We start from the raw sequence: 15,602 nt of genomic DNA, 5'->3' as shown, positions 1-15,602 counted from the left end.
GACTAGAAATAAAAACATATGATTCAAACGAAAATTAGAATTAAAGCATAAAAAGTATAGACAGAGGTCATTTTTTACAGGTAACACAAAAATAAACCAAATAAGTCTGGGAAAAGAGCTTGAATGTAGAAAGAACAAGGTGTAGTGTCAAATAATTACGCAATTTCAAATCTTGATGATAAGGGAGAAAGATGCTTTTGGGTTTTGTCTGTTTTAACTCCCAGAATTTAATACAAGATCTTTTGCTTTCTTCCAGTTAAAAGAGAGAGAGAGATTCATTATTTACCTAGTTAGGAGAAATAGAGAAGCTTGCTTAATTGACATATGTACATTTATCTGAATTCTCCTGAATACTATGGAAAGAGTTTCCATATTTTTGTCAGTATTAACTGTAAGCTTGAAGCCCATAATTACCTCAGTAGACCTAGCATCATAGTTATTTGCATATTTGTATTAATTATACTTTTTGAGGAGAAGGAGGATATCTTGTTTACCTTTAAATCTCTAACACTGATTACTACAGAGCATCACTTGGAGAAAATTCACTTATTTAACAAATACTATGGAGTACCTGTTAAGTCCTGCATACTATGCAGGGCTTTTAGGAATGTAAAGGTGAGCAGAAACTGGCATGTGGCTGCCTTCTTCAGACTAGTGGAGAAGACCAACAGTAATTAAATCATCACACAAACAGAAGTAACATGAAAAATGAGGAGCACTGGATCGACCATTAGGTGACATCTCTTATACAAGCTATTTCCAAAGCGACTAAGAAAATTCTACAATATGGAGATAGAATTAGAGCTTCTAATTCTAAGTGCCAGAACCTAGCCCACACTTTCAGAATGACTTTATTCAATACCTCATAGAGAATTTCCTTCAGAAATAATTTGAAGAAAAGAGAGTATACCATGGGGGACTTCATATTATACTTTAAAACTTGGAAAAACTGACCCTACCAGGCAAGAAGAAAGGTTAAAAGGCATCTCCTTGGTGATCTCATGAAGGTGAAATATTCAAATAGGAACATAACACTCAAAGCCATTTTGTGAGAATATGAACATTGAGAATTAATATAGAAATAGTAACTCCAAACCAAATGCCAGAATGAAACAAAATTTATCAATTGAAAGCTTGTATTCATTCATTTAGCAAATGTCTATTAAAGATCTACTATACACAGGAATGTCCCAGGCCCTGGAAATATAGCAGTGAAAGTCCCTGTACACAAGAAGGGGATGGCATGCGGGTGGGGACATAGGATAAAAAAGCAAACAGACCACTTAGAGGCTTCTGAGTCTCTACAAAGGCAGCTTCCCATGTTGGTAAAATACTTGTTTGTCCATCAAAGCAACTTGGACTCTTGACCCAACCAACAGAGATCAGAGCAAGAAATATCTCCAACGTAATGAGGTACACGGTGTTCATTGTATTGCTGGCATTAGTGCCACTCGCTACTCTTCTATCCCTTTCTCGAGTGATTTTCAATCTTGTTTAGCACAGAGGACCTTATTTGCTACCTCATCATTCCAGAAAACCTAACATTCAGCAGCCAACCTAAAGAAAAGGGGGTGTTTTGTCTATCTGCAATTTTTATCTACCTCTCTGTAGTAGCTTGAGCCTCTAAGAAGCAGCCAGGGTTTCAAAGCTAAAGCTTACCCCTTTACCAAAGAAGTAGGATAAAAATGTCTACAGCTAGTCTGCAGAGATCCAGTCCTGCATCCCTCATCATACGATTTCAAATAAATCTCCAAAGAAACCCAGTTTTGTTTCCTCCAAAGCAGCTTGAATGCTTCCAAAATGTTAAGAGCTTCTCCAGGTGCAGTTGGTTTTTGTGTAAATTTTATTATCACCATTACTATGCTTAGATGTTTCAAACTATAGAATAAAAAATAACCTCTTCTATGCTTTCAAACACTCAGAGGAAAAAAAAGAAAGAAAGGAAGAAAGAAAGAAGGAAAGAAAGAAAAGAAAACACTCTAGCTAAATAGCTTCACAACAAATAGGTCATTTCAAGAAAAGACATCCAATTATATAGAATCTGATTACTGGTAATAACTTGGAAGTCTTAAGAAATTTAATGACTTCAGTGCAAAACAATTAAAGTGAACTATTGAGGATAAAATCACCCCCTAGACTCAACATAACTACAGATGCAAAAAGAGTGAGAAGGCTTACTGCTTCATTGTCCCTTCTGTTCCCAGTCCCCAATGCCAAACACATCAGATAACCTAAATATTTAGGTTTTGTTAAAATTAGAATTCATAAGAGAAGCCTGTTTTTCAGTGTCAGGATTATTATACTTGATTTTACAATTTTGAATCTTGAACTTTCCAAAGACATTGAACTGATAATATAAATATACAAGAAAAAATTTCCATTGTATGTATGTATGTATGTATGTGTGTGTGTATTTCATTTATGTAAGTCAAACATGAGAATTAGGCCTTCAACTAACAGACACTAACTTCAAGGTCATTTGGGGAATGTAATCTTTTTATCAATAAATCCTCTCCCTTAAGGTTTTCTGGACAAGTGTGTATTCTACATTATAATAAAACAACTCTAGTTATATATATATATTTCCTTCATCTAGTAACAGCTTGAATTTACAGTCAATTTGGAAAATTCTTAAAAGGGGTCCCGACCTCTACCTTGAGCACTGCATTAAAACTCTCAGAGGAAACTTGCTAGTTCTCAGCAATGCAACTGTATTGGAAGGAGCTCTAAGCAGGAGCAATGGAGATTGTTTTACACGTGGATGGTGTTAATTCATATCATGTAAAGAAAAGGTAAACTGTATACTTTGTTGCCTTGTCTGTAAAGCATACACATTGCTCCATATACTCCGAGAGTGGTAAACCACCTCCTAGCAAAATCTTCATGGGGTATTGTATGATTAATGATATTGTTGGTGAGGTTTACCAAACCTTAGTTTGGTAAGGTTAAGCAAAGTCTCCATATGAATTTTTTAAAAGACAGTGAGACTAAAATACATCTTATCGGTAGGCAAATGAATCTCTGTGTTATGATAAAAGCAGTTTCTTTTAACGGTTAGAGAGAGCTATCCCTTTAGTTAGCAAAACCACTTGTAAGACGAACACATTTTCCAAGCCCTGAAAGAATTTCTTTTTTCTAAGAAAAATGAGAGAGCATTATGCTTTAAAAAAGAAATCATCACTTACATGTTCCTTTCCCATCTTCTTTTGTAGCCGTGTTTGCCACTGGACGGCTTGCATGACAATGGCTTCCCACCTTCTTTCAAGATTTACAATGATCAACTGCATGGGCTGGTGGTCCGCGTTCAGATTGCAGGTCTCCCGGTCATCCAGAAGGTGTTGGCATAATCGCAGGATGGAGGCCACTCCACGACGTCGCTGCTTTATTTCACAACAGAGGGACTGCAACAGAAAAAGGGATGGATCCATTAGTGTTTCTAGGGCAGATTTCCCTAAAACATAAAACACCCTCTTTCACCATAATTTTAAATTGTAGTGATACGCTCAGCTGCGAACAATAGGACAAGAAGGACTCTGGAGTTGCCTTTGGATTAGAGATCTTCTACAGACACCCAACTGATGCCGATGAATTTAGCTGCATCTCATTCCTCTTCCCTTTTTCTTTTTTTAAACTGATTTCTACATCTAAAATGTCAGGTCCCACCTTGATATCTAGGTGATTAACTTAATGAAATAAAGCATTTATGCCAAACAGGTTGACATGCTTTGATTCAAGGTCATAGGAAACACAAAAGACAGAAAAGTCCTCCAAAAGGAAATGGAGTATTTCCAAATTTACTCTTAGATTCTTTGGAGCCAAAAGTTTACTTTTCTACTGGCTGGAAATAAGTTAAATAAGATTGCAAAAAAATTGATATATAACAGCTATTGTTTGAAAAAAACGATAAGCGACATTTCTCTTCCGAAACTCGATTAACAAAGCAATAATGTTCTGAAAACAGAAATTAGGATACTGGATTATTAATGCATTATTTGTTAGTTGCTGTGTTTCTTTTAATAGACATTCACACTATTTAAGAAGGATATGCATGCATCAAAGTAAGATTTTGCCCCCAGAAGCATTTGTATTGCTGCAGTGACCCTAAGCTGAACGATTCAAGCAAAATAGTGGGTACACATGTCTAAAAATATTATATCTCTTCTTTGCCTACGGACAGTGTGTAAGTGATACTCTAATTCAAAGCCTTCGGGAGAAACGATGATTATATCCACAAACATCACTGAATTACTAATCTCCTTCTACTGCCACAATTGGACTGTTCTAACAGTTAACAGATTGCTTATTAATCAACAAGGATAAACAAGACAATGCAATTTCATTTAGTGCTAGAGTTTTAATGCCTAAAAGTATTTGTGCTTAAAATGTTAATCTAGATAAGGCTTCATTAGAAGAAGTCTTAAAATGATTAAGTGCAGTTCATTGAAATGTGCAGAGTGGTAGTAGATCAGCAGGTGGACGTCTCATACAGATGTTCCACTTATTGATATAATACATGCTACAGCCATTTAAACAACCCTAACTCAGTAATAGCTGGAATTCTATTATTTCTGTAATGAGAGAACCCCGTACCTTTAATATTTTTGAATTTTAAATAAGGTGAATGACAAATTCCCATACCTCTATTTACAGCAAAATATGACTAGGAATTTTATTATTCAGTTTATACCAGTACAGCATTTTTTGTTATGTTTCTTGAACTTACCCTTATTTATTTTCCTAGGGATCATTACTATTTTCCTATATAACTCCTGATAGAACCATCAGGTCTGACAAATTTCTTTACTGATGCTATTCATTAGTTCAATGCTGAAAGAGGAGAAACCCCTACACATTCAAAGATAAAACTTGAGGGTCTACCAAAGCAATAGGCATTGTTTCCATTACCTCTCCCAATCCTGCTAACTGACCCTCCCCACATGCATTCTCTCTGTCCTTCTATTTCTCTGTCTCTGTCTCTCTCTCTCTTTCTCTCTCACACACACACACACCCACACCCTTCAATAATTTGCTCTCTTGCTCTAGAACTGTTGAGCAAGTCAAACTATCAAGCCCACTTAATATCTGTCATTTTTTGGCCCAATATTAAACACTTCAAGATAATAATATAGCCAACTGGGATTGATTCAAATGAGTTCTATGAATATACATGTTGAAGATTTTGGTTTTTTGTTTGTGTTTTGTCATTAAATTGTTAAAAATAAAGGGCTGGAAAAATCAAAAGAGATGTTTCCATGTCACAAAACTGGATCTTGCAAAACTCCAATTTAAGTTGACTAAAATAATGACTGCATTTCTCCAGCCAACAAAAAGTCCCTATGTTTCGTAGCTAAATGAGAATTTGCCATGGATGACACTAAAGGTATGTGTGGACTTAGCACAGCCACAGTAGGTGATATTCACAAAGCAGCCCAAATGGGCTTCATTCACCTCACAGGCATTTTCAAAGTTCTGAAACAGGACATGTGAGGTTGCTAGGGGAACTTTTCATAAAGGTGATTGGCCATAACTTTTTATTAGTATCTAGATTGTATCCAGTATTTTAACTATCCAGATGATCCCCACCCCACATCTTAATGACAGTCTACGGGTTTTAAAACTGTGTTAGCTTTAAAAAGTTTTAAATATTCAAAGAACTTAGTGTACATTCTAGATTACTCTATATGCACACTTCGGAAATAACACTACTTTTAAAAGGAGAGGAACACTGAGAATTTTACATGGCCAACATATTTTTCAGTACTTTTTTACATCTAAGTGATATAATTGATAAGATAACATTCTTTTACATAAATGTGTTTCCATGACAACCATTAAAATGTACATGCTTATTTATAATCACAAACACATACTAAATAAAATCAGTGCATTTGCTGGTAATGTTTCTTAGAATCAGTAGAGTTCACATTATTTCCATGATACACTATGCGTAGAGAAATGTTAAATATAACGACATAGGAACAAAATGATTATTATAACTATTTTTGGCTTACATTTTCAGAGAACACAACAGAAACCCAAGCTAAGCAATCTAAGTAAGGCACAGAAATAAGACTCATCCCTGTCTCTCAGACCTCCTCAAATGTGTATTGCACCTTGCATCTGCCAGGCACTGCTTCAGGCATGGCGGCTTCAAAAAGGAGCGAGTTACTGCTCCCTCTCTCAAGGAGCTGAGAGTCTATTGAAGGTGGACTATACAGTACCAAGAATAATACAGAGAGGTAGGTGCTAACAGAAGTTTGTGCAGGTTGCTATTGGAGGAGTCGTGAAATCTTCAGGGAAACAACGTGAGCCAGATGGTCCAAGTTGGGTGGCTGTGGTTATAAGGACAGAAGGTCCAGTAGCAAGTAGCCTGGGACCCTGGGAGTACCCAGTGTGTTGGAGAAAAGAGAGAGTAAAGCAGATGGAAAAGGAAGTAAGGAACAGAAAAGTTTATAAGGTTTTTCAGTTTTGCCAGTTTTGAAGCACTGTCCTTGATATCCAATGAGATCATGTTGGTTCCCAAGCACAGCCATATTGTCTTCCCAGAAAAGTAGAAAGGAAAGAAGTGGGAAAGAAAATATAAAAAGAAAGAAGGAGAACTAATTATCAATATATCTAAGAGAAAGTTATTCCAAATGCTTTTGTATTTAGTTATGTATTTAATTATCATTATTTTTGTATTTAGTTATATATTTAGTATCATTATTATTTGGTAACCTTAGGAATTTTTTCCTACAAAGCTACCTCTGTTAGTATGGAGGTCATTGTCTTAGTATCACTTTAGAATCCAATTGTTGGAATATAGTTCGGTGTTCTACTTTTAAGTCTCTAATGACCTATTTAATTTGGTTATTTCACACTTCTACTCAGCTTCCTCATGTTACTCAAAAAGCATATTTGCTATAAAAGTTGAGAAGTATATAAAAGTGAAAATCAAAATTTCTAATTTGTTTTTTCCTTTACAAATCTCCAACCCTTTAAACATATCTTTTTGGACATGTTATAAGAGAGCTGCCAACAGACGGAAGATTTTTGCTTTATACTTATAAACTATCAATCTGATTTTCAATTCACCAGTGGTGATACAAAGGGGTGTTTTTGGTTTATGTGGGGTTTTTCTCCTCTCCTGACTTGCTTTATGAACTTCTCTGACTGTTGAAACCACTCATATTATGGAGCCAAATGTGATGTAACATCATTCCTGCCACTGGCTTCAGTTTAACACCACTGAAGGTAAGGCTTCCAATATTGGTAATTTATTCTTCATTATACATTAAATTTATGTATATATGCACACATATTGCATAGAATCATTATATTTACTTGCACAGTTGCCCCTTAAACAATGCCGGGGTTAGGGGTAACAACATCCAGCACAATCAAAAATCTGATTATAATTTATGTCCAGCCCACGTTTCCTCTCTATCCAGGGTTCCACATCTGCAAATTCAACCAACCCACTCATCATAGAGTACAGTAGTATTTACTGTTGAAAAAAAATCCGAGTATAAGTGGACCTGTACAGTTCAAACACATGTTGTTCAAGAGTCAAATGTACACCCATATTCTTGACATTAAATAATACTGTCATCTCCTATTACAAAAGGATATAAATAAGCCTACAATTAAAGAACTACAATTAGACCAAGAACCAAAATGCACAATAAGTAAAATGTAAGAACTAAATAGAGAAAAAAGACATGAGGAGGAGAATGAAATTTAAAAAATACCAAAACCAAGTATATGGTAAAAGCAGAGAGAAAAAAATTAAATCTAGCTGAGAAACTCCAAAGAAATTTGTCTCCATATGTCTTACACAATTTTATTTAGCAGTTAATATAACATCATTAGGTACGTCAATAGAAACAAAGTGGTGGGACTTCAGGTAATGTGTCAAATTAAAAAATTATTTATGAAGCAATTCCATTTAAAAAGTCAAACATGACTTTACCTTCTAGATGAATCAATTGTTTAAACACTATCTATTGAATATGCCTTCTATGTGGCAAGCACAACAAAGAAATTTCAATCTGTATATGTATATTATATGTACCTGCCTTCAACGTAGTTGGCGTGAGGAAATATACAGAGAGAAAAGAGAGAAGTGAAAAGATAGGCACATTCTTCTAGTTTAAATAGGATCATATAAAAGCAGACAGCTCCATCTCTTTGTTGCAAGGGTTTTCTACACCTTTTCATGTGCTTTTCTTCTTTTTTGCATTTTCTGTATTTTACCATTCTAATTACACGAGGTGAGCAATTGTCTTCTCTTAGTCTGCTACCTATGACCAAATTTTCTAAAGCAAAATTTCTCAGTGTGTTCCCCGGGCCAAGCAGTATTAGCATCATCTGGAAACTTGTTAGAAACAAGAATTCCCTGGTGCCACTCCGTATCTTGTGAATCAGCAACTCTGGGGTGGGCCCCAGTGAGTCATGGTTTAACCAGACCTACAGGTGATTACAATGCATGTTAAAGTTTGAGAACATTGCTCTACAGAAAACAGAGGAACTTAAGTTTTTCAGATAAGAAAATTAATCTAGTTGAGTAGTTTTTTAGAAGTATAAAAATAGAAGTTGTAAGTTCTGATTCTGGAGTCACACTTGTAGCCAAGAGCCTAAAGACCACACCCATTGGTGATCAATTATTTTTTAAATTAATTTTTATTGGAATATAGTTGCTTTACAATGTTGTGTTAGTTTCTACTATACAGCAAAATGAATCAGCTATACGTATACATATATCCCCTCTTTTTTGGATTTCCTTCCCATTTAGGTCACCACAGTGCATTAAGTAGAGTTCCCTGTGCTATACAGTATGTTCTCATTAGTTATCTATTTTATACATAGTATCAATAGTGTATATGTGTCAATCCCAATCTCCCAATTCCTCCCACCCCCAATTATTTTTTAGTTGTTATTGAATGGCTAAAAAAAATAATGAATCGATCAATGAATAGATCTTTTCAGCCAGTGATAACTTTATATTATTAGTATTTGCTTGATGATCTCCAGAATTTTAATATAATTAAGAATGCTGAGCTCATGCAGCTCAATATTAAAAAAAACAAACAACCCAATCAAAAAATGGGCAGAAGACCTAAATAGACATTTATCCAAAGAAGACATACAGATGGCCAAAAAGTATATGAAAAGCTGCTCAACATCACTAATTATTAGAGAAGTGCAAATCAAAACTACAATGAGCTATCACCTCACACCAGTTAGAATGGGCATCATCAGAAAATCTACAAACAACAAATGCTGGAGAGGGTGTGGAGAAAAGGGAACCCTCTTGCACTGTTGGTGGGAATGTAAATTGATACAGCCACTATGGAGAACAGTATGGAGGTTCCTTCAAAAACTAAAAATAGAACTACCATAAAACCCAGCAATCCCACTACTGGGCATATACCCAGAGGAAACCATAATTCAAAAAGACACATGCACCCCAATGTTCACTGCAGCACTATTTACAATAGCCAGGTCATGGAAGCAACCTAAATGCCCATCGACTGACGAATGGATAAAGAAGATGTGGTACATATATACAATGGAATATTACTCAGCCATATAAAGGAATGAAATTGGGTCATTTGTAGAGACGTGGATGGATCTAGAGACTGTCATACAGAGTGAAGTAAGTCAGCAAGAGAAAAACAAATATCGTATATTAATGCATATATGTGGAACCTAGAAAGATGGTACAGATGAACCGACTTGCAGGGCAGAAATAGAGACACAGATGTACAGAACAAACGTATGGACACCAAGGGGGTAAAGTGGAGGGGGAGGGTGGTGGTGGGATGAATTGGGAGATTGGGATTGACATATATACACTAATATGTATAAAATAGATAACTAATAAGAACCTGCTGCATAAAAAAATAAAATTTAATTTAAAAAAAAGAATGCTGATTGTTTGAGTACTGTATTTGGGGATTTTACTCCTTTTGGTTATTTTTATCAAGTAAGTCATTTACTAATTAATGACTCTAACATATTTGGCATTGTGCTAAATTAAATAGAAGCTTTGCTCTCAGAGAGTTTACATAGTAATCAAAACCTTGATGACTGTTTGGAAGGTACAAGGCATCAGGTAATGCTACTGCCTACAGCCATGGTCTGAGAAGAATGTATAGCAGGTGGGAAAAATGAGAGGCTATACTGGTACCTCTATGATTCTCCAGAAGATGCTTTTGACTGGTTGGTTTGGAATCATAATTTGGGGGCAAGGTTGGCAAAGATCACATGAATGATATTTCCTATAGCAATAAACATTTATTGGGTATCAATTATGTGCCAAACACCATAATTTTCATTACAGGAATGGCATTGGTGGATAAGAGGCATATAATATGATGTGGTACCTGATCTTAAGGGCTTGTAATCTGGCTGTAAAGAGAAGCCTCTGGCTACTCAAAATGAGAGCTATCAATGCAAGGCAAAGGTTTTTGATAAGACCTAACCCATCAGGTTGTTGTAGGTTTTAAATGAGGTAAGTGAGGTGAATGTGCCATGTGAATAGTGAGGCTGTGACCCAAAAGTAATGTGCAATTGATATACATGCTAAATTATGGGCATTGACTTTGGAGATGAGAAAGATCATTACCAGCTGGAGTAGATAAAGATTCATAGGACTAGAACTAGGCCATGAAAGTTGCTGAAGTTCGAAAATGTGGAGGGGAAGAAGGACAGGCATTACAGTTGGGGGATTCACATAAGAAAAGGTCAAGAAACCACAGATTTTTTTTTTTTTTTTTGGCCGTGCCACTCGGCTTGCAGGATCAAACCCGTGCCCTCAGCAGTGAAAGCACACGGTCCTAACCACTGGACCACCAGGGAATGCCCAAGAAACCATAACTTTTGCAACATTTTAAAAAGCATGGAATTTCGAGTGGAATGTGATGTTAATAATAATTCAATTATCCACCTATCCATCTAAATGTACTTGAGTGCCTCCTACGTTCCAGGTACTGTTCTCACTGGTAGGGATATAACGGTGGGCAACAAGATTTCTGCTCTCATGGAACTTATATGCAAATTTGTCTGTGTGTTGGGGTGTGGCAGTGGTTGAGGCTGGAAATAAAACATAAATAAATATACCAGAAAACATCAATATATGTTGGCGAGGAGATAGAGAAACTGGAACCCTCATCTGCTGCTGGTGGGATTTCAAAATGATGAACTCACTTTGGAAAACAGTACATTTCCTCAAAAAGTTAAACAGAATTACCATATGGTCCAGGAGTTTCTCTCCTAGGTATATACCCAAAAGAACTGAAAACATATGACCACACAAAAACCTGTAGACAAATTCATAACCACATGATTCATGATAGCCAAAAGGTGCAAATGACCCAAACATCCATTAATAGATAAATAGATTAAAAAAAACAGTATATCCATACAATGGGATATTATTTGGCAATAAAAAGGAATGAAGTACTGATACATACTACAGCATGGATGAAAACATTATGCTAAGTGAAATAAGCTGGACACAAAAGGCCATGTGTTGTACGAGATCATTTATATGAAATGGCCAGAATAGGCAAATGCATAGAAACAGAAAGTATATTAGTAGGTGCCAGGGGTTGCAGTCGGGGGATATAGGGAATGACTGCTGAGGGGTAAACGGTTTCTTTTCAGGGTAGTAACAACATTTTGAAATTAGATTTCATGGTATGTGAATTATATCTCAATAAAGTTGTTAGTTTTTAAAATCTCTCAGTAAGGGCAGGTATATATTGTCAACCACAAAACTGATGATATAATCAGATAATTTTCCATTCCTTTAGAGTGTGTTATGACAACAGACTCGATATTACCAATACCATCCAGTCAGTTATCATGGTTCTGCAACCATGGATCAATACACTGATTAATACACTTACAAATGCAAATGTAGAACTTTTATTTATTTTTTTTAAAGTAATGGCTATAAAGTTTCCTGGGATACAGTTACAACTACAGACCTATAAATCTCAGTCAACAGATAAAACATTCGGCTATATGATAAAAAAATACAGTTCCTTTTTTAATATAGCTGTCCTAACTTCTAGAGACATCATAAAACATAACAGAAAAGTATACATAGAAGAGCATGCCTGGAAAAGGAGTTGAAGAAATGTGGGAGTTGAAGAATGTTAGTTAAGTGTAATTATTGCAGTGATGAGTTTCATATATATTTAGATACATCTTATGAAATTGTAATCTATTGTGTTGTTAGTATCTGTACAAGAATGAGAGACCTGACATGTCAGATAGACTTCATATACTTTACCAAAGATGATCCTGAGTTGACTATATGTATCTGAACCAAAACAAAATAAAAATAATGCTACGTTTGCTTCAAATAATCAAGCTTTACTTGAATGCAAAATAATAACCAACAATCATTGAGCCATAAATTGCTAGAGTCTTTTCTTAGTAGTATTTTCTTAGTTATTTTTCACTAATCTCCTACACTAATGACAAATGTTTTTGTGTATTTCTGTGTGCTATGCATTTTTTAGGTACTTTATATGTATGGACTCATTTAATCCTCACAACAGCACTCTGAGACATACACTGCTGTCATCTACCTATTTTACAACTGAGATAATGGAGACACAGAGAGGTTAAGTAACAGAAAATAAGCAGCAAAGGATTTTAACCCATGCAACCTGAACCCAGAGCCAATTCATGAAAACACTATGCTACATTGCCTTTCATAAGAGAGCTGAAGAAGCTTGGAAAATTTTGACATTTTCAGACCATCTCTGCCCCTGAGTTCTAACCAGAAGTGGCCACAGCCATAAAGTTACTGTTGATCAGAGAGCCAACAACTTCTTCCATATATCTGTCAGGGGTCTATCTTATACCCATTCCTAAGCCTGCAAATATGATAAGAATTTATAACCTATGCAATTCTTAAGCCCAGGGTAGTTCATGATAGCAGAGGTGGAAAAAATACTAATTAATTAATTGAACATACATTTCTTAAACACCTTTATAATGGGCACTGTTCTCAGTGTTTGAGATACATCAGTGAACAAAACAGACAAAACTTTCTGCCCTCAAGGACCTCATATTCTAGCAGACAGTGGGAGATAATCTCTTTTCTGAGAAAGATGTAAATCATATAAATAATGAAGAGATTTAACAAAAGTAAGAAACATTCATTAGGCAAATGATTATCAAAGTTTCCAGCAAGGGGTCAGCATATTTGGTCCTGACATCTCCATTCTTGAGCCAATTATGTGCTTAACTTAACTATACCTAGTGTATAGTGTATGTTGCAAATAAGAAAAAAAATAAAAAAATAAAAAATAAATAAACTGACCTAGCAAGATTAACAGTTTTGATAGGAAGAGAAAAAAAAGGAAACAGGGAAAAGAAATTGGAAGTATTAAAGCAAGATACCCTTTTTCTAAATTTGCACACCCATATCTATATTATCCTGAAAACCCCACTGAAAAGAATGGTGAGCAACCTGTTGTGTATTGACCTGTGTGAGTCATCTTGTTCTGGTAGAGGAGATGGTGGCCATCACAGATAAGGAATGGGCTGAGCGGGCAGCTTTGGCTCTTTTGGCAAACATGAATTTAACAGACATGATGTCAGAAATAAATCTAGTCAAAAAAAAGAAAAAGAAAAAAAGAAATAAATCTAGCCCCAAACCAAAGTGGAAGTGAATATAAGAAAAATGATTCTATTAAAAATGAACTTTAGGGAATTCCCTGGTGGTCCAGTGGTTAGAACTCCACGCGTTCGCTGCTGAGGGTGCGGTTCAATCTCTGGTCAGGGAACTAAGACCCCACAAGCCACGCGGCATGGCCAAAAAATAAACAAATAAAATAAAAATAAAACTTTAAAAAATATGAAAAAAAAAGAATTTCCAACCTGGAATTGTAAAGGAGTAATTCAAAGCAGCCAAAAAAATTAAAACACCTCAAGTGAGGTATGAATGACGACTTGCATATTTTGAAGAAAATATGGACAAAAGACATCTTCATATTTTACCTGATTCCAAACTTAAAAGATTGCAGCCAATATAGGAACTCAGCTCAGTTGCAAACTCTGGGACTTAATCTATATTGGAGCTAAATATTCTATAAGCATGCAGTGAAGTGCAAAAAACAGCAATTGAAAAATGACATGATTAAATGGCACGACATGCAATCATTTGCTCTCAATTATATCAATGTATCTTCTTCATTTCTAGGAGTCAGGCAGAAATATTGTTTTTTAAATGCCTCTATCAAATTGGTCACCAATAATAAAATAGATTAGAGTCCTAATAAGCTCATTTACATACCATACATCATACAGTACAAAACTATTCCCTCCAAACAGTTTTGCTCATAGATTTGTCTCCTGGTTGTCATGAGTCTTTGCTACATTAGCAGATTTTAAAAGCGTAATACTGCCTTCAGGACCATTTGTAGAAAAACATTTATGAAACTTTTCTAGTTAACCCTTGGCAGGATCCTTATTGCTAATTATGGAAAAGGTACTGATATAATATCTTGGCTGTCACATTTTATTATGGTGACGGTAGAAGCAGAATCTAGGTCTGACATTTTGGAAATACCATCTAACTGCAAGTCAGAAACAGAGAATGACAGTTTTAAGTAGATTATAACTTCTTGCAAAATAACCAACTGGTTTATTTAATGTAAAAGCTGGATTTTAAAAATAGCAGTAAAGGCCCCTGAATTGATTCACCAAGCACATCTCCATCAGCTCCTTGAAGAGGGTCTGGGATGTGTGCCAAAATACTTTTTAAATTGTACATGACAGTATAAGTCTAGATTCTAACACTAAATGATTTATTTTAACCATTTAAAATCAAAATCGTTTCAGCGAACACTTTCATTTTTAAGAAAAATCATCTACCCTCTGTTCACCTAGGCAGCAGATAAGTGAGATGCCATCTTTACCTCCAGGCCTAATTAGCCTGACCTTTGACCTAGAAAAAGATCTTACTTGTTCTTGCAATCTAGTATCCTCACCAATCAAGTTGAAGCATTAGGGGCCACCAGGACTATTAATACTAGAAATTCTTGGACACTCTTCGATGAATGGTGTCATCAAGGGAAAAACTAAACATTCTTTTAATACACTCATATTTATGTTTTAATTTTTTTGTACCTTCATCTGTTCAAAAAACATTAATTATATTTGGAAAGGAGCATTTCTATTCCTCTTAGCTACTTTTTAGCTGTAGACCAAAATTAATAACCATTCTAAAAATGAAGACCCTCACTGTGTTATTCCATGAAAGCTGCTGTTAGCCCTGTGTGCATTCTTTAATTTCTTTGTGACTTACCCTACACTAGGTTAAGTACTTTTAAACATGTTTGTTTTTAAGAATCAAGCTCAGTGGTCGTGTGCGTAGTTCATATTCACATGTAATTAGTAATATGTTATATACTTCCTTTTCTAAATTAAAAACACTATTAAAATTCCAGACATACAAAACAATATGAAGATTACGTTACTCTAAAGAAAACTGTAATAGCTTACAGATTGCTTGTATCATTACTAAAATGCTGGTATCTATTACAGAGTCTCCCTGGAGTAAAGAATGCACTTTAAAAACATGTCCATTATTGTTA

The 15,602-nt window shown here is 35.3% G+C and overlaps 1 protein-coding gene across 6 annotated transcripts in view; it reads right to left on the bottom strand.

The window, feature by feature from the left end:
* AKAP6 (A-kinase anchoring protein 6) overlaps positions 1-15,602 on the bottom strand; it is a 584,194-nt gene that overhangs the window by 50,883 nt on the left and 517,709 nt on the right. For all 6 annotated transcript variants that reach the window (XM_036842081.1, XM_036842086.1, XM_036842084.1 and 3 more), the window contains one exon: positions 3,186-3,401. In XM_036842081.1, coding sequence (XP_036697976.1) covers positions 3,186-3,401 — 216 coding nt within the window. The remainder of the gene's footprint in view (positions 1-3,185; positions 3,402-15,602) is intronic.

This window comes from Balaenoptera musculus, chromosome 2, assembly GCF_009873245.2.
Source record: "Balaenoptera musculus isolate JJ_BM4_2016_0621 chromosome 2, mBalMus1.pri.v3, whole genome shotgun sequence".
Classification (NCBI taxonomy): Eukaryota; Metazoa; Chordata; class Mammalia; order Artiodactyla; family Balaenopteridae; genus Balaenoptera; species Balaenoptera musculus.
Note: the sequence above shows the minus strand (reverse complement) of the source record. Positions and strands in the feature narration are given on the sequence as shown.